Source organism: Leuresthes tenuis, unplaced genomic scaffold (genome assembly GCF_036924035.1).
Source record: "Leuresthes tenuis unplaced genomic scaffold, fLeuTen1.0.hap1 SCAF_12, whole genome shotgun sequence".
Lineage (NCBI taxonomy): Eukaryota > Metazoa > Chordata > Actinopteri > Atheriniformes > Atherinopsidae > Leuresthes > Leuresthes tenuis.
Window position 1 is genome coordinate 31,776,549 of NW_027325366.1, and position 23,825 is coordinate 31,800,373.

General features: G+C 41.0%; 1 protein-coding gene across 1 annotated transcript in view; it reads left to right on the top strand.

The window, feature by feature from the left end:
* Window positions 1-23,825, top strand: part of kcnh3 (potassium voltage-gated channel, subfamily H (eag-related), member 3) — a 164,872-nt gene that overhangs the window by 113,428 nt on the left and 27,619 nt on the right. Inside the window, exons 3-8 of the mRNA XM_072397547.1 lie at window positions 428-472; window positions 861-995; window positions 11,366-11,505; window positions 14,860-15,118; window positions 17,855-18,012; window positions 19,575-19,776. Of these exons, the coding sequence (XP_072253648.1) occupies window positions 428-472; window positions 861-995; window positions 11,366-11,505; window positions 14,860-15,118; window positions 17,855-18,012; window positions 19,575-19,776 (939 nt within the window). The remainder of the gene's footprint in view (window positions 1-427; window positions 473-860; window positions 996-11,365; window positions 11,506-14,859; window positions 15,119-17,854; window positions 18,013-19,574; window positions 19,777-23,825) is intronic.

Sequence of the window (23,825 nt, forward strand, 5' to 3'; positions counted from 1 at the left end):
CATCTTTCAAGCTAAGACTTGCATCAATGCCCGTCAGGATAGATTTCCTCAGACAGACGGAGCCAAATATAACTTTGTATGGAGTTCTCCTTCTTCTTCTACTCACTCCTGCTAACTTTAGATGATTTTATTTCAGGCATCAACACGAGATCTTTTTGTTTTCTCTTGTCAGCTTCATTTCATTTGTTACTATGCATCTAATTTATGCTTTTCAGACCTGCAACACGTTCCAAAAATAGTTGAATTGGGGCAGTTTAGGGCAACAGGTGGCACTAACAGGTAAGTCTTTGAGGAGCAAAGATGGCCGGAGGATCTCCAGTTTGTGTGTGTTCATTTGGATTTTTCCTTCCATCTGAGGAAAGTACATTAACACACTGATATTGGTACCGAAGTAAAGCTGAAATCTGTTATTTTTGTCTAATTACAGCGTTGCATAAAAAGCCTGAGGATCAGACAGTGGTACCGAGCCATGGTGAGCTTCACAATATGTTGATGTGTTTCATTTAAACTACTTTAGACATTTCACTTTGAACATTGAACGTGAGCCATGTGGCAGTTTTGAGCTTCGACTCTCAGTTATTTCTGAATATGCCTTCTCTCTCCACAACATGTGAGCGTACATCAAAGTATGTAATTAGATTACCTCATTATTCATCACATTATTAATAATCTTGTATCGGCTGGTAGACTCTTCTCTCCACAGCAAAATGAGCTAATTATAATAATCTCTGTTAGTGACACAATATATATCAAGTAAAACTTAAAGGTAATTAAACTTCATCAGATTTTATGAGCAGAATCGTTTTTATAGGAGACCGAAGCATGGTTTGACTGTGTGTTTGCATTCATATTCCCTCCAGGTACTCAGTTCTGGTGTCTTCTGGACATCGTACCCATCAAGAATGAGAAGGGCGAGGTGGTTCTGTTCCTCGTGTCCCACAAAGACATCACCGACAAGAAGAAGGAGCAGGATCCCGAGCAGGGGCCTGACACTGGTGAGTTTAGATGATGAAACTAAAGAAAGCCTCAAACTGAATTTATTTATTTACTCTTTTTACTGAATCTGAACAAACGTGAGTAAATCTCCCAGCATGCAATGTTTTACAGTCAGAATGAATGAAATCTGTGGTTAATAGTGAACTCAGTCCTGAAGCATCTCGACACGTTTTCACCTCAGACTCGAGTGCAAAGTGGCTCCATCTTTATCCAAAGTATTTGATTTGAGAAAATAATCTCAGACCAAAGTTTGTGCCTTCAATAAATCAGCAAATCAACCAAAGTGGGATTATGCTGCATTTGGGAGAACATTTTAGGCAATAAGTTGAATTTCCTGCAGAATGTGGCTGTAAATCATTTGTTTAAAGATGATCATTTCAGTGTCGGAGGTTAGATGTCTTCAAGGGTCCTTAAACTCTCACAGGTAAACTGAGACTCTCACAGGTAAACTAAGACTCTCACAGGTAAACTGAGACTCTCACAGGTAAACTGAGACTCTCGCAGGTAAACTGAGACTCTCGCAGGTAAACTGAGACTCTCGCAGGTAAACTGAGACTCTCGCAGGTGAACTCTGACTCTCGCAGGTAAACTGAGACTCTCGCAGGTAAACTGAGACTCTCGCAGGTAAACTGAGACTCTCGCAGGTGAACTCTGACTCTCACAGGTAAACTGAGACTCTCGCAGGTGAACTGAGACTCTCGCAGGTGAACTCTGACTCTCACAGGTAAACTGAGACTCTCGCAGGTAAACTCAGACTCTCGCAGGTAAACTCAGACTCTCGCAGGTAAACTCAGACTCTCGCAGGTAAACTGAGACTCTCGCAGGTGAACTCTGACTCTCACAGGTAAACTCACAGGTTACATCTTAAACCCTGACCATGTACTTTGAGTTCCTAAACTTAACCATTCATGAGGGAGAGTGCAGTAGAAAAGAAGCTCGAGTGGAAGGAGAAAGATAAAAGTGAAAGTACAGCTGACTCAGGTGTGCAGGGAGGAGTTGGATGGATGCCAAACTCCTCCCACGCGTCTCAGAAGCCTTTTTATGGACATCAGCAGTGTCATGTTGTCGCGTTACAAATCGCTGCAACTGTACCTTTTATTGAGGAACAGCAACGATTTGGATGCAGAACAATCTCTCCTCTCGGCCGTGTCCTCAACACAAAGAATAACCGCTGAACCTCAGAGCTCAGATGAAAGGCCTTCGCTTTCTATCCAGTCAAATCTGCTTTAACGCCATCATTCCTCCGTCAGCAGTTCACACAAGTTCTGCCTGAACTAAAACTATTTCTCTTTGTTACACCATCAAAGTTTTACCGTAGCTCACCATCGAGCCTTTTAGCCGAAGGTTTTGAGTAAAGTTACTTTGTTTGTTAATAATTTTAATGCAATATGAACCCAGCGGGGAGTTAAAAAGACACATTTAAGGATGTCGGAAGTTCTCTTCTGTTCTATCCACCTATTCTGTGATAAATGTGACTTTATGACTCGTCAAATTTCAAACTAAACAAGGCAGTGCACCAACTTGTGGCCTGGATAGTGTGGTGGTATGATTTCCATCTTTCATGTGGGAGACCTGGGTTCAAATCCCCTGCATGAAAGATATTACCTCCATTAGGGGTCCTTAGGCAAGACCCCCTTACCTTACATGCCTACCTGTAAGTTGCTTTGGATAAAAGCGTCTGCTAAATACATAAACATAAAACTTGCAGACTAATCGGAGCATGCAGAGCTACTACAGCTGGAAACCAGTTTCATTTGAATACTTAAAAATGCAAATCAGTCCAATAAACCCCTCAGAAGGCTCAGCTGTAACATTTTAATTGCCCTCCACCGGTGGAGAGACCGTTATGCCCTTCAGCTCCCTTCATTTATTGTAAATGCAAGTAAACAATTAAACGTCAATTAATAATTTCAATCACCTTTTTCCCGCCACTTTAAATCTCATCCTGATTAAATAAACCAGTCTGTCAGCGGCAACATTTCATCATTATTAATGACTTCCTCAAATCCCTGTGAACATTCAGTCAGAGATTGCACCCAGCCTGCTGCTGTTGGGAAACGATGAGATAATGCAGACGCTTGGTGAGCGAAGCCAAATTCTAAATTAGCGTGCAGCATTTGTGAGTTAATTAGAAGCAGGCAGAGCAATCACTTGAGTGTTTTGTACACAACTGTTTGTTGTTACGAATCCAGCAAATAAGGCATATTAGAAATGGTTTGATATATCTGTCAAAACGAGCTGGACGGCCTAAACCTGACCACACTTTTTATGCCCACTCAGCAGTTTACTCAGCAGTTGATAGCTTCCAGTTATCCTCCTGCTTGTGCTGGAGACAGCAAACATCTGGGGTGGGAACCTACTGTTCATCCTTCCTTTAACAGCTTTTACAGATGGTGTAGGGAGCTGGTGATGAAGTCCAGCCTGTTGCAGCTGTTCCTCCCTTTGCGTGATTTGATTACTTTACAGCAGAGTTCACAGTTAGCATGAGTCTATGGACCATAAAAATGACAACACACACACTGCTTTCATTACTGGAAGACATACTGTGACTCAGATCAAATAAAAACTCTTAAATATCACATCTCCTTTGACACTCTTGACGGTTTTTAAACCTAAACTAACTCTATTTTGTAACATATGTGTCTAGTACTGAAATTAAACATCATGTTCAAGTGCTGATCCGCTCCAATATTTCATGGACTGAAGCCTCAGCAGCCCTGAAGTGTTAGTTTAACCTCCTGTTCCTTAAAGTAACGCAGCTAAAGTTTGCTAAAAGGAAAAAAAGTCATTTCACATCACATTATGACATCATACGCTGATTAGCATATTAATAACATGGTGTTACATTCACTTTCTGCTCTGTTTGGACCGTTTACGTCTGTTTTCTCTCCTATCTGCTCATATATAGCGTGCATCTTTGCAGCTTCTCACAAACAGGAATGTAAAATCTGATGAAATTTAAAAGGAAAACAAGGAACTAAATGGGGGGAGAAAATGCAAAATGGAGGGGGGGGAAAAAAGACTAATTAATTCTTCTATGAATGGAAAAAAAGTAGATTTAAAAACAATCAAAGACATAAAAAGTTCAGGGAAATAAGTTGAGGCTAAATGCAAAGAATAAATATATAAATAAATAATTTATAGATTAAATTTACGAATATAGTTAGATTAATTGAGCTAACACAAGGTTAAATGAAAACAGTTGGAAATTAAAGTGAAAATAGCAAATAATTTCATATTATATTAATTGATCATTGCACAAGTTCATTATTTCAAAGCAATAATTAATGGAGCAGGTTTTAAAGTCTGGAGGATTAATTTTATCCCTCTAATAAAAACTACCTGGATAAATGATGTGAAACTTGTTGGAGGATGGGCACAGATCCACGGATCAGCTCACCTCCATCATTCATAAAAGGAACCGAATCAACCAACAACATCTGCTGGTTGTTGGGATGAGGCCTTTTTTCCTGGACCGCACATAAATGATTCACACTGTGCCAGTTTTTAGTAGCTGATCAGTTTGTCTTTTCTCTGTGAAAACAGAGTGAAAGGCCACAATATGCAGAACAGAAACAACAGAATGTGAATGTAGGTGCAGAGAAAATATCTTCTAACCCTGCAGAAGACGCACTCCAATATATCTCACTTTAAAACCGGTAAATTCTGCTGCTGACACAGTCTAAGTTGGTCCATGAAGAGAGCGGAGGAGGAGCAGAAGTAATAAAGACTCAAGTTGAGGTTTTAAATGTGAGCTTTTTGCCTCTCAGAGACGCTTCCAATGGTGGGAAAAAGCTCTCATGTGTCTGAACAAAAGCAGAAATGATCTATGCTTGTTTTAATGCCATTTTCTCGGTTTTTTTACCGACCGCATGAGCTATCGTCTTGTTAACTCAAGCTGGCAGCTTTGGAGAGCAGAAGACAAACAGCAGAACAGAGAGAAAGATGGAGGAGGATTCAAATGCTTACCGACCATCAACACAACATTCAGATTCCTGCTTACTCGAGCACTTCTGGGCGAGAAATGAACGTTAATGGTGCAAGAAAGAGTTGACGCAGACGATCGCATTTACCTGCCTCTGCAGTCTGGCTCATGGCACATGGCACATGGCACATGGCACAGCATGAGGGGCTGAATGCTGGGAACACATTTACTGTAACAGTAAAAAGAAATATCAAAGAAGAGGCTGTGACTGGCTCAACTTACAAACCTCTCCACAAACACACGTAAAATTATCTTTAAAGACAGACGCAGCTGTTCAGACGCATTCCCACTGTATTAATTCACTTTATTAATTATTTAAAATCTATTGGCAGCACACACAGACCCCCCCCTGAGAGCCTACAGGATGCTCAGCAATGCAGCGCCATCCATGAACACAGCATAATGGGAAGAAGAATCTACCCCACAGCATGCAAATATTGTCTCCTCCTTTGCCTTTTTCCATTCTGCCAACGGCAAACGCATGTTGAGCAAGTGCTTTAAGGACCCCGAGACCCGGCTTCCTGTGTCTCCATTATGCACAGTGACATTATCGCTGTGTCTATGAATGTGTTCCTGAAAGCTGTGACATTTTGGAAAACTTACTTATTCACCACTTTGGCTGTGAGTTAAAATTAATGTCACTCATGTCTGTGCAGTGAATCTGCAGCAAACAGCCCATTAGCTTAGCTTAAGATGAGACAGAAAACTCCACTCTCTCCACCTTTATTACTCACCAATTAACATGTTATACATTTAAATAGCGAATAAATATATGAACAATTAGCCATTTTATTATCATCATTTTATAGACTAGACTGGAGTCTGGCAAAGAGAAGCAGTTAACTGTGGGTTGACAAGCAAGAAAATACTTTTTTATCATTGAAAAATGGCTAAATTTAATGCTTTTCTTTGCTGTAGCTAAATATTCTCTGATACCTTAGATTAGAGGCAGCAGTTTAAGTTAAAAAGATATTTGATATATAATTTAATTATTTACTAAAGATAACCTTAAAGGTGACATGTTAAGCTCTTTTTAACAATTTTGCACAATTTTCCGAGGTCTTCTTGAGCTGTATGACACAGGCTTTGGTGAAAATGCTTGTTGGTTTAAGCACAGCGGCTCTCTGACTCAGCCCTGTTTTGACACCTGTTTTTAGGATGGAGAATCAAAACCGTGCTTTTGGGGAGGTCAGGAGTTACTCACCAAGTTCTATATTTAGTTACTCTATTGATCCCAGAGGGAAATAGTTTAGCAGTTAGCTGTAAGTTAGCAGTTAGCTGTAAGCTAGCAGTTAGCTGTAAGTTAGCAGCAGATGCTAGCAAACTATGCTTTCTCATCAGCAGTAATGGACCAAGCCGGAGATGTGCACAGCGTAACTCGTAGTAATGCATGTGAACCGTTAATTACTGCGTTTAAACATTTTGGATATATTAACCTCATTAAACAGTTGTACCTGGAGACCTCCATCTTTATCAGAAACATGCCGATAATGTAACGTTAACACACCGAGAGTGAGGAGAGGACCGGTGTTGTGTTGGAAACACACCTTAAACACAGCTGCAGGTTGTCTGAGTCACAGAACGGAACCGTTCAGCTAGAAAGCTTCAGCTAACAAAGTAATGTGGGAACAATAATGTTCATCTTTCAGAAAGGAGCAGCAGGAACTCCTTAGAAGTTGGTGTACGTCATCTTCATTAGCTAAGCTGTTAGCATTAGCTGCTGCTAAAGGAAGAAATAAATCAGTAAATAAACCATGAGGAATTATTTCTCAGATGCTTCCATTTCCCTGCTCTGAAGTTCAGGCTCTGAGAGTTGGAACTGATCCTCTTTGTGGCTCAGTTCCTTCAGTCCAGCGAACTGGACACTGAAAACAGTGGGATGAAAAGTGTTTGCTGCACATTCACAGTCTTTAGCTAACTCTGCTGGAACATTAGCCTCAGATATAGTTTATCCACTGGGCTCTTATATCCTCTGAGGCTGCTGCTGGATGGAAGATGCATGCTCCTCAGTGCAGCTGACAGCAGAACATTTCCACCAGAAGCTGGCTTCATCCGTCCAGCAGGGTGGATGTGAAGGGGCGGGGCTTAGCAGAGGAGGCGGAGCCAACTGAAGGAGTGAAAATCAGACTTTTCACACTCGCTGGTGCCTTCAGACGCTCTGATATTTGCTCCCAGGAACAGGAAGAAGGGATTTTTACACAATATGTCACCTTTAGGTTTCGGCAGTGGTGGATTACAATAACCTTTAGTTATAATGAAAATATTTAATGTGCAGAGATGTTAATCAGAAAGGTTAGAAGGTGATCAGAGCATGGGTCAGAAGCAGAAAAAAGTTAAATATCAGCTGATTTTTACTTTTTGAGGCAACACTTTGATGATGTTGTGACTCGACTTCAGTTCACATCACTGAGATGAGCACAAATAAGTGGAAAATAAGTGATTAGTTATCGAAAACATACTCTTTTACCCCTGGTGTGATTACTATTCCTGTGGTTACCTCAGTGACTCCAGACAGTCTCCCTTTATCTTTCACAAGAGGCGGGATAGGAAGTTCCCATTTCAATGCTCCCTCAATACCATTTAAAAGATTCAATAAAACCTGAGGCAGCGTGGCCCTGTAGCCATTAAAATGGCCTCTATTGCCCCAGCTGAAGACCCAAATGACCACTACTTCTTGATTCCACTCAGAAATTAAGCACTTTATCTCTCCGAGCCTGAGAGATAAAGATTTTAGAGAATATAGAAAGTTTTATCTTTCTTTCTCTATAAAAGCATATCAAAATTAGACTCTCGAGCTGCCGTCTTCAACACTGTAACGCTTTTATTTTCTCACATTCATGTGTTTCCTCACAGCAAAGGTTTCCTTCAATTAGATCCAAAACAGTTTCAACCATTAGTTTTTAATCAAAGACTCGACTAAAAAGAGATTTATTATGTATCTGAAACACCTGTTTGGTCCTTTTTTCATACATTCATTGATTCCTGCTTCCAAAATGCAAAGTTTTGGTCACTTTTTGTCATGCTGAAGGATAATAAACTCAACATTTACATCTTTGCATTCAGTTAGACTCTTGAACAAAATGAGGTATTAAAATGTTAGTTTAAGCATAAGTTCACTGGCATCTTTTAATGATTAACAACGTTAATCTTTACAATTAGCTTTTTTTAACATTGCAAACCTCGCTCGTGCTGCCTGAAAAAGCCACATTGAAAGTTGCTCTGAGAGACTGATGAACCCAGGGTGCATTGCAGGTTTGTTGGGCTCCATATGCTCCGACATGTTTTATTAATAAGCGGAGGACGTCAGCCTTTAGCTAATTGACCCCGGTGCACACAAAGCCCAGCAGTGCGCTCGCTTTTAGGAGATGACTGAGGCAGTCAAACGAGGCCAGCTGGTGCCACAGATATGCCATCAACAGTTTATTATTAATGTCCCTCTGCTCTCTGATACTTACGACATCAACGGCCTCCAGTTGAGAAAAAATAATGGAATATCTGTCATTATTTCCTTTCAGCCAAGACACTTTTAAACAGTTTACTCTTCTTTCACATTGGACATTAGGATTTCCTCCTAGCATGCCAACAATTCCCTTTATTTCCCTTTGAGTTGCATCAGAAGATAAAGCACAGAGAGTCTGAAACTGTCCAGCTGTGCGAAGGAGTGCAGGAAACGGTCTCAAGATAGGAAATTCATATAGAACATAAAACATTTTGGGAATAACACACTCCTCAGCCTCATCAGCAGAAGAAAAGGCATTATTTATCATCTTCTGTTGATGGGGAGGGTTTTACCTTAAGGGAAGAAACACCCACAGTGAGACAGAGGTTGCACGGACATTTGGGCTTTTAAGATCTCTCCAGGCTCAATGCATCATTCTGTGGTTCTGATACGGACCCAAAAGGTTTCTGTGTTCGACCAAGTCTGCGTCAGCAGAGTTCTTCCTGTTAGAAGGCGACCGTCCCCATTACCACAAGAGTATTTTCTATCTCTATCTGTGATATATTCAGAGAATATAAACCCAGCAGAGCTCTGAGATCCAAAGACTCGGTTCAGCTGGTCCAGTCCAGAGTCCAGACTGAACCTGGAGAAGCAGCATTTAGCTGTTTATTTATGCTGCAAATAAGTGGAACAAACTGCCAGAGGAGATTAAACTGTCACCAAATGGAGACATTTTTAAATCCAGGTTAAAAACATCTCTTTTCTCATGTGTCTATGCATGAAATCTGCAGGATATCTGTTAACTTATCCAGACTGTTGCTTGTTTTTATTCATTTTAATTGTTTTATTTCTTTCTATTTATATTCTTTTACATATTTTTAATGCTTTTTCTGCTCCCTGCTGCAACGCTTTTATTTTATTTAAAGCACTTTGAATTGTTTTGTGCATGAAATGTGCTACAAATAAATTTGACTTTGACTTCTATCACAAACTGAAGACTCACATTTGTCTTCATGTACAATTTTGAATGCATTTTTGCACAAAATTAGCTGTATTTTTAGTGTATTTTAGTGTCTTTTTAGTGTATTTTCTGGACTCCTGCTGTCTGGGGCTTAAACCAAGGTGAGCACCCAGAGTCTCTGTTCTGTTCTTTTAACAGCAACAAGTCCAGTGAGTCATTTCAGTTCTAATGTCCATAAAGGGCTTCTGACGTCTATGTTTTCTGTTTGAAACAGGAAAGTTAGGATTAAGTTCACCGTAAAACTACTTTGTACTGATGGCTCAGTGCTCGTTCAACTAGTCCTCATATACACATGTTGAAAAATCTGCATATTTGAGCAAACTTTTTTTGTTTTCTTTTATTTTCACTGGAAAATCTAATGAAAAAGTAACAAAATTCAGTCAGATTAATTCAATTTCTAAAGTAAAATATTAGAAACATGATAAATTCAGTCATATATTTAACGCCACAGCCCCCAACGCACAGTAATCGCTGCTTTTGGGACATTTGTTACAAGAAAAACGGAGAAAATCGTGTCCCAGGAGACTAATAGATGCATTCTGCTTCATGGACTGTGTTGAAAATGTTGTAAAAACACAAAAATATACACGAATGCAGCCGTCCCTTCTGATCCAGTCTGACTATAACGCTTTAATTTTTATGACAAAGTAATGTTTTACTTTATAAAAGTAAAACTGCTGGACTGAGTCTTGATTGTTCAGTGCAAAAAACGTGATGGAAAACAACGAAAATCAACAGGTTTTGCTTGAAGATGGATATTGATGGTGTTTAACTGTATAATAATGACCCGGAGAAGATTGATTTATTCTACAATGACTCCATTAAGTGGAGTTAATGTAATCATGTCTGTTAAAGTGGCAGAAATGTAGTTCAGCAGACAAAGTTACCCTGATATGGTGACATTTAAAGACTTTTCATCAACCTTATTGGGGAACTGGACCACATAAAGCCACCCTGCTGGTCCTATAGGCTGGACTACTCTGTGAAAATACTTCTTCATGACCAGTTTGTCTCATTTAAAACTATAAAAAGGACACAGTTTCTGCAGCTATACGACGCAGGTGTGTCAGAACAGGTGCAGCGACCTCCTTTCATAGGATAAACACAGTTGTTGAGGCTGCATCTGTATGTCTGACTAACCCCCAGCTGGGCATGCAGAGAGAAAAAGCCTAACCCTAACCCACTGATGCTCTCTTTGTACTTCATCTGAATGCTTGAAACCTATCCTGGATATTTCCAACAAATCGTATTAACTTGATGAAAATGAAATCGTTTGGTTACATGAGAGGAAACCTTTTCAATTACATCATATTATGGTCAGAGGACAAATGAAGCCGGAAACAAAAGGTGGAAATAAACATTGCAATACTTTCTGTTTGGATTATGACACGATCTATCCATTAAACAATCAATTTCTGTCTGTATGGAGACTTTTGTTCATATGACACAGAACGGATGACATTTTTATTTTTTTCCCATCATGCTCAGCAGAAGTTTTACAAAAATGGAGGAGAAGCAGCTGTTAGCTGCAGCTGCTCTGGTCTGTGCAGTGGTTTGTAGTGAAAAACCCAACAAAAAGAAGAGGTTTGTGGGGTTGCTCGTCATTAGTATTGATTCTGCTCTATAGAGAAAGATATGGATCTAAATGGAGACGATAGAATTCCACCTTAAAATCTCCTCAGGTCAATGGTGGGCCTCAAAGATGGACAACAGATCAATATCAGATCAAATATTTACACAAAAGCAGCATGTGCACATCAGATCAGGTTATTTCACTTGGATAACATCATGATGAAGCTTGATTTTTTCCTTCAGTCTGTGAAGGCATCACCTCTGAGCCGTGTTTGAGTCGACATGCTTCCTCCTCCTCCTCCGGAGCTCTGGATGTGTTCGAAGCTCAGCATGTTTCCTTCTTTCTTTGTAGATGAAGAGACGGGTTTGGAGGTGCACCAGGTAACTCGGCCTCCAGGCTTCAACGCCAACCGGCGCCGCAGCAGAGCGGTGCTTTATCAGCTGTCTGGACACCTGCAGAAACAAGACAAGAGCAAGCTCAAGATCAACAATGTGAGTTTCTCTGTATCAGCAGCCTCGATGCAAATGACTCGGTTTTATAAACTCTTTCAGGTCCTGTGTCGGGTCTTTTTCCTCTTTCTTATGCTCCCCAAACACCAGAAGACTTAGAAAAGACTCTGAAAGACTATCAGCTCACATCTAAAGACTAGTGTTTAGAGTTTTTAGTCCCAGACGAGCCTCAGACTAAAGATTTTACAAACACTGTGAATCTTGTAGGGTCGCTATTTACAAGACGACAACTAGATTTTTTAGGTTTTTCCCATCATGCTCAGCAGAAATTTTACAAAAATGGAGGAGAAGCAGCTTTTAGCTGCAGCTGCTCTGGTCTGTGCAGTGGTTTGTAGTGAAAAACCCAACAAAAAGAAGAGAAAACGCCACAGAATATGGGCACAGACAGTCCATTTTCACCTGCTGGTCGCTCGTTCTTCTACGTCCGCCGACATGTTTGTTATTGACTGTCTGCTTTCCTGTTTCTGATGTTGTCAGAGCTCATCTATTGGTTGTTGATTGTGTTTCTGCGATAATATTAAACACGTTTGATATGAGCTGAAGCCCAAGACTGGGGAAAGACACCAGCAGATTAACGCCTTAAACTTAACGAGACTCCAGTCAGACTCCTAAAGACTGTCAGTTTTTAGTCTGGGACTGTGGAAACCGTTTGGTGTGATCCCAGCATTAAGGACATCACTTTCAGATCCTGTTCATCTGCTGGAGATAGTTTTTTAGGCCTGACACTTCTTCTTTTGTCCTCCACTTGTCCAGTTTCCTCAAATGTTTTAAGGACACACTGCACACCATGCTGAGATATGCCAAGTTTTCAGCTAATAGCTCTTTGGGAATCACCTTGTTGCTGCAGAAATCCTATTTTCTGTCTGTCAAACTGTGTTTTCTTTGCTGTTTTTCATAGATGCAGCTAAAGAAATGGGAACAAATGATGTGTCTTTGTGACAGGCTGCTGGTGACAAAGAGCCTAAAGATCCAGTTTAAAATGGCTTCTTTGCTAAGTTGTCTGTTCTGTGTCGACACAACACTGGTTCATCCCTTGAGTTAGGAGCCTTTTTCCTGCCTGAATGCTTCATAGCTCAGAGTTAAGTGGCTGAACAAAGAAAAAACACTGAAAATGAGGGAAATGATGAGGCTTGGGCCAACAGTAGATGGATCAGCTGAAGGTCCAGATGCATCTCTCAGGTCCTGTCAGGTCACAGCTGGATTTTTTCCTCTTTCTTAAGGACATCACTTTCAGATCCTGTTCATCTGCTGTAGATAGTTTTTTAGGCCTGACACTTCTTCTTTTGTCCTCCACTTGTCCAGTTTCCTCAAATGTTTTAAGGACACACTGCACACCATGCTGAGATATGCCAAGTTTTCAGCTAATAGCTCTTTGGGAATCACCTTGTTGCTGCAGAAATCCTATTTTCTGTCTGTCAAACTGTGTTTTCTTTGCTGTTTCTCAACGCTGTTCCTCGAGCTTTGCAATTCAAAAAGTCAACACACCCAAACATTGCTCAGCACCTTGTAATACCCAGTAATTTAGCTGATGTCAGTGAAAACTTGCAGATCTATGCAGTTTACATCCTGCACTTTACTCGCTATCACTGCACAGGATGCAGTTTTAATGATCGTGATTTTTAAACCAAGGACATGAAGCTTTTCAACACATCAGTGCAACAATCAAATGTTTTTTTACACACTTGGAGGATGTTCGTTCAACTTCTTAATTTTATATTAAATAAACAAACAAACAAACAAATGAATGAATAGATTCATAAAACACAAATTGACACGAAACAATGTGCTCAAATAGCTTTATATTCTGTAATTGTAAACCAAATAGAATCAGCCTGTAATTTCTAAAACAAACACCTGCACATATGCAAATGAGTCTGCAGCTAGAAGAGCATCTTTGCCAAGCTTCAGGAGCTGTTGCACCTGTCTGATTGACAGGAAACATGCCCCCAAGCAGAGAGCTGCCAGAGGAAACAATGAAGAGGATTATAAAACTCCTTTACACAGCCAACAGATGGTGTGAAGGCGGAGCTCCGTCATTTTGTCTTCCCATTTCCTTTGGGCTCACAGGGAAGTGTGGAAACACACAAAGCAGGTTTAACCCCACCTCACAGCCAGGGCCTGGCTCCTCCCACTGAGGCGGGAGATCCTCTGAAAGTAAGAAACAAGACTTTTTGGAAGGTCTCTACATGCCGATTTTGAGCAATTATCGTTAACTCTTTGACTCTAAAATGTAGCCCAGAATAAATAACATTATGTTTGAGGTGATGGTTTAGTTTAGTCTTGTTTTTAGGTTAGTAGGTGGAGTGAGTGCTTGGCTGAATTAGTTTTTAACACAACTGAATCAACTCTATAGACGTATTACTACCATGAAAAGAAGATAGAAAGGAGTTGGACCATCAGAGGGCAGCGAAGAAGAAGAATGTGGATCAATCAGTGGCTGTTGATGCAGACATCAAGGATAACGAAGCTGCTAATGAACGCTGTCAAAGAACTGAAAACATGAAGAAGAGAAGAGATTTTGGGATAAATGAAGGTAGAAAACAAGAATATGAAGACTTTTCCCTGATGGAACAAACGTCTTTGGACTGATAGCAAAATGTCTTGTTTTCTCCTCGACAAAATATGTTATCTTATTGAAATAGATGTGTTTGAGATAGCTGCTATCTCCAACTTGGCCACTAGATGGCAGTAATTGTTACACTCTGTGGTGCTCTGTTTGAACCCACCAGAACAAAACCAGCGCAGTTTCACCATAAACGATCAAATACTTCACAATGACCAGGTTTTTTTCCCCCTAATTTCTTCTACAGAGACTAAAAATCCTGTTTTAAAACCTCCAAAAATCAACAAATCATACTTTCAAGGGTGTTATTGTGTTCGGAGTAACCGAGGCTGAGGACTTATGAGAGGCTGAGCTGCTGTGTTGACTCTGTATTTACAGGTTTTCTGTTTCTTTGTGCTTAAAATATACAAAACAAAGTGACGACAAATGTTTAAAATAATAAATAAGTGGATAAATATTGTCTTGTGGGCTCAGTGTAGGATGATAGGCTGTAAAATTTAGATTTTTCCTCTGTGGCCTCGACATTTAGAGTGTTTCTGCAGAAATATCGAACATTGTGAGGGGTTCACAAACTTTTCAAGCGCTAATGTGGTCCTACTTATCTTTTCAGAACTAATATTCCCAGTTTTCAGAGCCATATTTTTACCTTAAGTACCTTTTTGTCTTCTGAAAATGAAACATTTTAACTGAATTAACTCGCCAATGTTACTTTGAACTACGAAGCCCTGAAGTGAGCGTTCTGTTGACATTCACCTCTCTTTCATCTGATCCAGAACATGTTCGGGGAGAAGCCTCCGATCCCGGAGTACAAAGTAGCAGCCATTCAGAAATCCCGCTTCATCCTGCTCCACTACGGCACCTTCAAGGCTGGCTGGGATTGGCTGATTCTGCTGGCCACCTTCTACGTGGCCGTCACTGTGCCCTATAACGTCTGCTTCACTGTCGTTGGAGGGCGGGACGAAGGCAGCAGCAGCGCCCCCCGGAGTCCCCCCAGTGTCAGCGACATCCTCGTAGAGATCCTGTTTATTTTAGGTATGAACTTTATTACCTTCATTTCATCTGTTAACAAACATCAGCTTTTATTCCAGTGAATCTTTTCCCACTTTGTTTCCTTCTGCCACTTAAAGCCGTTCTGACTCTGAGGAAACCAGTTGATGCAGAGTTCCAGCTGTTATTTTGTCCCATTCCTCCTTAAACAGGTCTTAAGGTGTGCAGCAGTGCGGGGGGGCGGTTGTTTCTCTGCTGGGGACAGGTCAGGACTGCAGGCAGCCAGTCCAGCACCCGTACCTCTTCTTCCTCAGCCAGGCCTTTGGAATGTGGCAGAATGTGGTTTTCCATGGTCTGCTTGAACAATGCTGGGACGTCCCTGGAAAAGATGTGGCCTTGAAGGCAGCATATGTTGCTGTAAAATCTCAGGGAACTTTTCTGCATTAATGCAGCCGTCACAGAAGTGGAAATGAGCTTTGCCCCCTGATCCAACCCCATACCATCACAGAGCCTGGCTGCAGGGACTGGCTGCTGACAGCAGGCTGGATGCTGCTTTTGCTCTTTGCTCCATTTCTTCCACCAAAGATGTGGAATACTGATGGGTCTGACCACAGCACACGTTTCCACCGTGTGACGGTCCATCCCAGACGCCTCCGAGCCCAGAGAAGTGGACGAGGTTAACATCAGGCTTCTTTCCTGCACAGTAAAGCTTGTGAATGGAACTCTGTATTGTGGTGCTGGACAAAGGTTTCCACAGTAATCCCTTGTCCATGTGCTTCTATCAGCTGCTGATGAATGACGGTTCTTGATGCAGCGTCTGAGGGGTCAGAGGTCACGGGGTCCAGCTTAGGCTTGCTCCCTCGTCCTTTACACTGAAACTCCTCCAGATTCCTTGAATGCTTTAATGATATTCTGCTCTGTAGAGGCAGAAATATGCAGATCCCTTCCAGTCTTTCTCTGAGGAACACTGTTTTTAACACATTTGTGATTTTCCAGAGATCCTCTGAACATCTTTGCTGCTCACAGCCTGTCATGGAGGCTGCTTTAGGACCAGATCTGTTTTAAAATGTCATTATTTCTATTATTTAAAAATAATACATTTAATTTTTAACGCACTCTTCATCAGTGCAACAAGTTAAACACGTAATAATGAAAAATAATAAAATCCACAGATCGTAGTCATGTCAGCAGTCAAAGGCCTTTTTGAATAAAAAGGCCAGCTTTGAAAGAGTCCAGTGGATCTTATTTACTTCCTTACTAACCTTTAAATGTCTCCATAGCAGCTGGTTTTATGTGTTGCAGCATGAAATGAGATAAAGTTAACAAGCAGAATTAAGTTTATGTCACAAAACATCAAATGTCTTTGTTTAATGCCGTTTGAAATGAAGTTAAAGCTCGAGTACATTTAAGAATCTCTGCGTTTTGTTTACTTATCATTCGCTTGAGTTTTATTTTCCTCATTAGTTTCCTCATTTTTGTCTGGTTTGTGGCTTTATGTGGTTTAAAAAGTCTGTTTTTAGGTCTGATTAATTTTTCTGTGGTGCTGAAAGGAACCTTTGAATGAGCAGGTGCATCTGAAAGTTTGGCAGATCTGTTTCTTTCATCACTGCATTAACGGCCTACTGATGAGGCATTAAACATCCTCCCCTGTGAGGCTCGTGAGGCGTAATAAAAGTTCTGTTGGAGTTTTTAATGATGCATGTTGCAGTAAGAGGATATGAGCCATTCACAAAAGACAATTAAATCTCACTGCAAACTCATTTACCAGAAAACAGCCTCTTTTTGCCTTCAGTCTCGTCCTCTTCGCTGAGGAAAGTTTGCATGAGTGCTCTTCAACGGACAATTTGCCTTAATGGAAACGAGCGAATACAAGCCTTCCATCAATAAAGATCAGCGATGAAATTATAGAAGTCACCCGCAACTGAGCGTCTGATTTCTGTCAGTCGATTTCCCCATTTGTCTGGACTGAAAGGCTAAGCCTGTTTATCAATACGTTCTCCCAGCAAACATTACATCCTGTTATCCAAGCGTTTAGTTTTTCATCCTGATATCACCACAGATGTGCAGCAGGGCAGATAGCAGGTCCAAAACAGACATTATTGTGAGAAAGTTATTGAGCATTACAACATTATTGGTTTATGAGTTGAATCGATCAAAAAACAGCTTTATTAATGTGTGAAATTAAGGATTCTGCAACAGTGACAAAGTGTCTGAAACGGTCCATAAGCTGTTTCAGAACCATGAAAACTGTCCTCAGCAGAACTTACAGATTCACAGTTTCTGCTTTTTTAATTAGTTTTTTTGGGAGAGTTGCATCTGTAAACACTTTTTTAGGACTTCATAGTTGTAGTTATTTAATGAATAGGGGCTTAAGATGCAGACTCCCACCTTAAATTAGAGGATTTCCACAAAGGATTTAGTACTTACAGCTCTTTGGGACGCATCTTTGGCAAAGACTCAAATAAAATGGAGAAAATTAATAAAACTGCTTGATGTGTGAAAGTCCCGAAACATCCCCACAGAAAGATTTTCCTCCTTCGTGATTCTTTGACTTCTTCGCTGCAGCAGTCTTCAGTGGTTGTTAGTTTGAGGGTTTTTCCTTCTTTAGTTTTGTCCTCAGCAGCTCGATCGGGTGGAGCAGGGGTGGAGCAGCAGGTGGTGGCCTCCTCTGACCACACAGCCAGTAGCTGAAGCTTTTACCGAGTTATCCATGTAAAAGTAGCTGTGTTTGAAAATGTTTCTGTTATAAAAGTAATGACGTGTTTTTCTTGTCTTCTGCAGACATTTTGCTCAACTTTCGAACAACTTTTGTGAGCACGTCGGGTCAGGTGGTGTACGACGCCCGCTCCATCTGCGTTCACTACGTCACCACCTGGCTCTTTGTGGACCTAATTGCTGCTCTGCCCTTTGACCTGCTCTACGCTTTCAACGTCAGTGTGGTGAGTATTCTGCCATGTTTCGACATTCAGTTTCATACAAAAGCACAGTTTAGGATGGAAATACGATTTGTTCGACTCTAAAGTGAATATCTGGTCTGAGCTCCTTTATTCTCCAACACAGCCTGAACCCTCTGAGACAAGCTTTCTGTCATTTCTTTAAGGAGTCTTCAGGAATAGTTCTCCAGGCTTCTTGAAGGACATCCCAAAGCTCTTCTTTGGATGTGGGCTGCCTTTTGTTCCGTTCTCTGTCAGATGATCCCACACTGCTTCAATAATGTTGAGGTCCGGGCTCTGGGGAGGATTCATCCCTCCATAAGACCTGTTGCCACTGATTTTCAGTCCACTTCTTGTGTCATTTGGCACAGCTCAGCCTTTTCTCCCTGTTTCCCTTCCTTAAGAACGGCTTCTTGACAGCCACCCTTCCATGGAGACCATTTCTGATGAGGCTTGGGCCAACAGTAGATGGATCAGCTGAAGGTCCAGATGCATCTCTCAGGTCCTGTCAGGTCACAGCTGGATTTTTTCCTCTTTCTTAAGGACATCACTTTCAGATCCTGTTCATCTGCTGGAGATAGTTTTTTAGGCCTGACACTTCTTCTTTTGTCCTCCACTTGTCCAGTTTCCTCAAATGTTTTAAGGACACACTGCACACCATGCTGAGATATGCCAAGTTTTCAGCTAATAGCTCTTTGGGAATCACCTTGTTGCTGCAGAAATCCTATTTTCTGTCTGTCAAACTGTGTTTTCTTTGCTGTTTTTCATAGATGCAGCTAAAGAAATGGGAACAAATGATGTGTCTTTGTGACAGGCTGCTGGTAACAAAGTGCCTAAAGATCCAGTTTAAAATGGCTTCTTTGCTAAGTTGTCTGTTCTGTGTCGACACAACACTGGTTCATCCCTTGAGTTAGGAGCCTTTTTTCTGCCTGAATGATTCATAGGTCAGAGTTAAGCGGTTAAGTTAAGTTAATCTGAGGCAGAAACAGAGTTTTTATCAGTTCTCAGCAGCTTTAAAGTGAATCTCTGGTCTGAGCTCCTTTATTCTCCAACACAGCCTGAACCCTCTGAGACCAGCTTTCTGTCATTTCTTTAAGGAGTCTTCAGGAATAGTTCTCCAGGCTTCTTGAAGGACATCCCAAAGCTCTTCTTTGGATGTGGGCTGCCTTTTGTTCCGTTCTCTGTCAGATGATCCCACACTGCTTCAATAATGTTGAGGTCCGGGCTCTGGGGAGGATTCATCCCTCCATAAGACCTGTTGCCACTGATTTTCAGTCCACTTCTTGTGTCATTTGGCCTGAAAGACCTTCAGAAAGCCTGGAGAACTATTGCTCAAGACTTCTGTAAAAGATTCTCGGAAAGTCAGGAGTCCAAACAGCATGTGACAGATTTCCAAAGCATGTGACTTTGTGGCTTCTTGTTTTGGATTACACACACTGAAGGGAATATGAATCCCTCTATTTGATAACTTCAAACAGAGAAGCACACGGTGGTCAACCTGCCCAACATTTCCGGTTTCTTTCTGCCTCAGAGTGTGTGTGAACTGATGTCTTCCTGTGTCTGTGCAGTACTTCGGGGTCCACCTGCTGAAGACGGTCCGGCTGCTTCGGTTGCTGCGGCTCCTGCAGAAGCTGGAGCGCTACTCGCAGTACAGCGCCGTGGTCCTGACTCTGCTCATGTCCATGTTCGCCCTGCTGGCCCACTGGATGGCCTGCGTCTGGTACTTCATCGGCCGCAGGGAGCTCGAAAGCCCGGGCTCCTGGGATATCGGTCAGTCTGTGTTAGAAAGCAGCTCCAAAGATGTAGTCGAGCTCTTTATTTCATTCATACTTTTATATTGTTAAACTCTTTTTCTTCCATTTTATTCAGTGCATTTGTTTGACATCATTATTTTCACTCAAACATTGAATCATACCAACATTAAGTAGTTTAAAATTACCAGATAAATCAGTCATACATGCAGTTTACATACAAACAATCCTTTTTTTTTTGCTGCGTAATAAATCAAATGAGAAAAAATACAAAAGTACGTACTTATAAGTAGTTAGAGAGTGAAAGAAATCCATATTAGAATTAGAGAGGGAGGTTTCGAAAGAACAGGATGAGATGTATTTGATTTAAAGCTCCCTTGAAACATGAGTGTTACAGAACTTGGCAGCCAGAGTCACAGTGCAGTCGGCCGCCACCGTCATCTATATGGCCTCAAACCAAAACAAAGCATCAGAAAACTGCTGCTCTCTGTACGGATCTCACAGCTCCCACAATCTAAATATGTTAGATATACTAACTCCTACCACTTACAGTTATATCAGTGTGGATCCTACTGAAAATATGATGGATAAATGTTTTTTCTGTCGCTGCACAGCCTCATAAAACCGTCTTATATTACAGGTAAACTTCTCTGTACGCCTCTAGATTAAGTCATCCGCCTTCTCCTCGTTGCATCATGCTGTGCGTGTTTATCGTTTCCTGCATTCGTTTATGCTCATCCTCAGAAATTACAAGTATGCAAGCTGCAATATGTAGATGACAGAGGACTCTGATATTTCACTTCCACCATGACGCAAATACTGAGCCAGATTCTTCTTGTCGTTAACTGTGATGTCGTGTCATAGATCACGACACATCGTGCAGAAACTGGCATTCTTAGAAGCTAATTAAAGGGCAAAGTTCACTTAAAGCTCTGGACTCTTAAAGTAAACTGAGCTGTAATCGGATCATAATTCAGTCTGTGGGGTGGCAGTGGTGGAAATTAAAGAGGCTTTGTGGTCCATTTCCTCTGCGGAGGGCGTATTTTAGCTTTCTGTGCAGGTTTTTTACTTGTAAATGTTTGTTTAATTGAGCATGATGCAACGCGGTGAAGTTAGGGCAGATGTCCAGGTTTCTCCAGGGAACAAAAGCAGTGCAGATGTTGCTGCAGCTGCAGTTTGGAGAATGTCGCACAATGAGAATTCTCTCCCGGTTCAACCTTGCCCCGCCTGAAAACTCATCTGAGAAAAGTATCTCTCAGACGGGAATCTTAAATCCTGCGGCCAGCACAAAACTCTGTCTGATAAACTTGTTCAGACGTTTCCAAGGACGAGGGAGCAAACTTTAATCCTTTTGACTGTAACCTGAGGCAGAGTTCTAGTTTCAGCACAGACAAGAAGGCACAAAGTACTGCAAATGAGCATGTTTTCGTAGCCGTGAACCACAGAACTCACGGCTTAGACACTGTGTGTCTTTCCTCTCTCATATCAGTGTATTCTTCATCGTTTTCACCGTCTCCCTCCATCTCTTATTGATTTCCACCAGCCATTCTGTCATTATCCTTTCAGCAAACAGCACGATGACAGACAGTAACGCTGCAGTCATCTCATATCAGCCATCCTTCAATTGACTATTCAGAAAGGCAGAGGTAATCCAGGGGACAACAAAGACGGGTCTATGGTCTAACCTTTATCTGACACACACTGGGATTCACAATGAAGGTCTGATATCAGCACGAAAACACTGGAACATTCTGTCAGTCAGCTGTGAGAGGAGTTTTTTTCAATGCAGGGTTGTTATTAATTTGCAGTCAGGTCAGCGGCAGCTTTCTTGAAGCTCCTCAGTGAGCTTTGGTCATCACAAACAAGCTGTTTTTTTTATTGAGCTGGACAGAAAAGGAAGATAAGGATGTATCGTATAGCATAGAAATGGGAGGTGTATTATTAACACTCATACAGGAGGTTTTTGATTAATAAACTTCTGCTAACTTTGAAGAAAAGCTGCTGGACTTAGATTTAGGAAAATCTAAATCGAGGTGGGTACTTAAAAGGCTGTCACTTCGGATTAGACAGTCAGTTAATGCTTGTGATTCACTGTTGTTTTCACATTTCAGGCACGATATTACAACATCCACCAGTTAGTTACATGAACTGATGAGTCCATTATCCATTTCAGAATTAGTCTATATGTTAAGAGTCTTACCTTATAATTATGGGACTCTATCAGAGCTAAATGCACCTTGTTAGGATTAAAAATGACAATCTTTATGCAGCTTGACATAAATGACAGGCAGGTATTTTGGCCATATAATTTTCTGATTTCAGTCCCGTTTTGTCGTGTTTACATCACTGGTTTTTATATTCTTCACATTTGACCATTCATATTACAGGCTTTTCTCATGACTGAAGTGGCAGGCAATCAGTGTGTCATTGTGTGAATGAAGCTTTAAACGGTGCATCAAACACTTCCTTTTATGTGATCGTGCACAGAACCTGAAGAGGAAAGAGTTGAGAAGAAAGCTCACTGTTGTGGTACATTATCTCTCCCATTATCTTGTCAAGCTGGCTGTGTTGAACTTCCCTCTTAATACACGTTGTAGTGGGTTTCATGTGATTAAAAAGCAGCTTTTTATAGTGGAAGACAGAAGTTCAGGACCACGGACAGTTCACAGAGGGTTCAGTCACCTCTGTTAGAGCAAATCAGCACCTTGGACAGCGGTGGATAAGACACACTGAAGGGCTTTGATGCTTCAATCATCCACTGACATGGAAAACCTTTCCTTTCCACTGTCCTCATGCACACATCTCACTCCTCAGCATTCCAGATATGACCCACCTGGGCTGATGACGAGTGAGCGATGTTAAAGAACTCCCCACAACACATTACTGGTATCATCTTTTTGGGATAAAATCCACCTGGATTCAGATTTAAAACCGTCTTCTCGGATGCATTTACACTTCAGAGACCCGATAGCTTTCCGATCCACACGAAACTCATTCTCAACCAACTGATTTATGATTCATGAGGTTTTAATGCATCAATAAAATCCCGGATGTGCACATTTCCATTGCTCATTTTTCAAAAATGACCAAAAGCAAAAAACATAATTAGGTTTATGTAATTATGCTTATTGGGTTAACTGGCTGATGCAGCCGAATGTTTCTGTTCAACAACCAGTTTGATAAAAACGGCTTCATTTTTCTGCCTCAAACACACCCTCCTCCGGTCCTGGACTCTGAATCATTTGGTGGATGTGAAGTGGCATCCTAGCAATCTGATATAAATCTTGTAAAAGGCTCGAGGGGACTTTTCTTGATGTTTTTATTTGTATTATTCATTTTTCCTCCTTTAGCTAATAATTCCCACATTGTGTTGCAATCTTGATGTGATGCCCACAAAGCTTTGACTAATCATATGAACTCATAAGAAGTTGATCACAGCTTAATCGTGAACATCCCAAAATGACACATCGTGCTTTGATCCATAAATTCAGTCACAATGAATTCTGGATTATTTCTGCTTTCCTAAGAGGTAGAAATGTGTCAACTGGAATAAAATGATCCTTTACCTCTCGAGTGCTTGAGAATGAAAATGGATGTTGAAGTGGAAGGAAAGTTGTATGAGGTGGTGTCTGACTTCAGAAGAATATCATAGTTATCTATAGTTAGCTGTTATTTTTTTGAATTGGCTCTATATGAATTCATTGGATTATGATTACAATGAATTTAACTCCAATTGGCTTGAATTGGACTATATTACTTAAGTGCCTTGAGAGGACAATTGTTGTAATCTGGCACTATATAAATAAAGTTGAATTGAATTGAATCTAGTTTATAGTTGTTTATCATTTCCCAAACTTCTTCTTACGAATTAAATAAGATCAGATTAGAGCCGTTTCTTCTTTGTTGTTGTTGGGAATCTCCAAATTCTGGCACATGGATGGAAATGAGCCACACTAAGGTTGATAATTTCAAGCAACAAACCCGCGTCTGAATCATTAATGAAGCAGCGATGGTGGAGGAGACAGAAATTGGCTGCATGCATTATTCTTTGGACTAGATGAAGGTTTG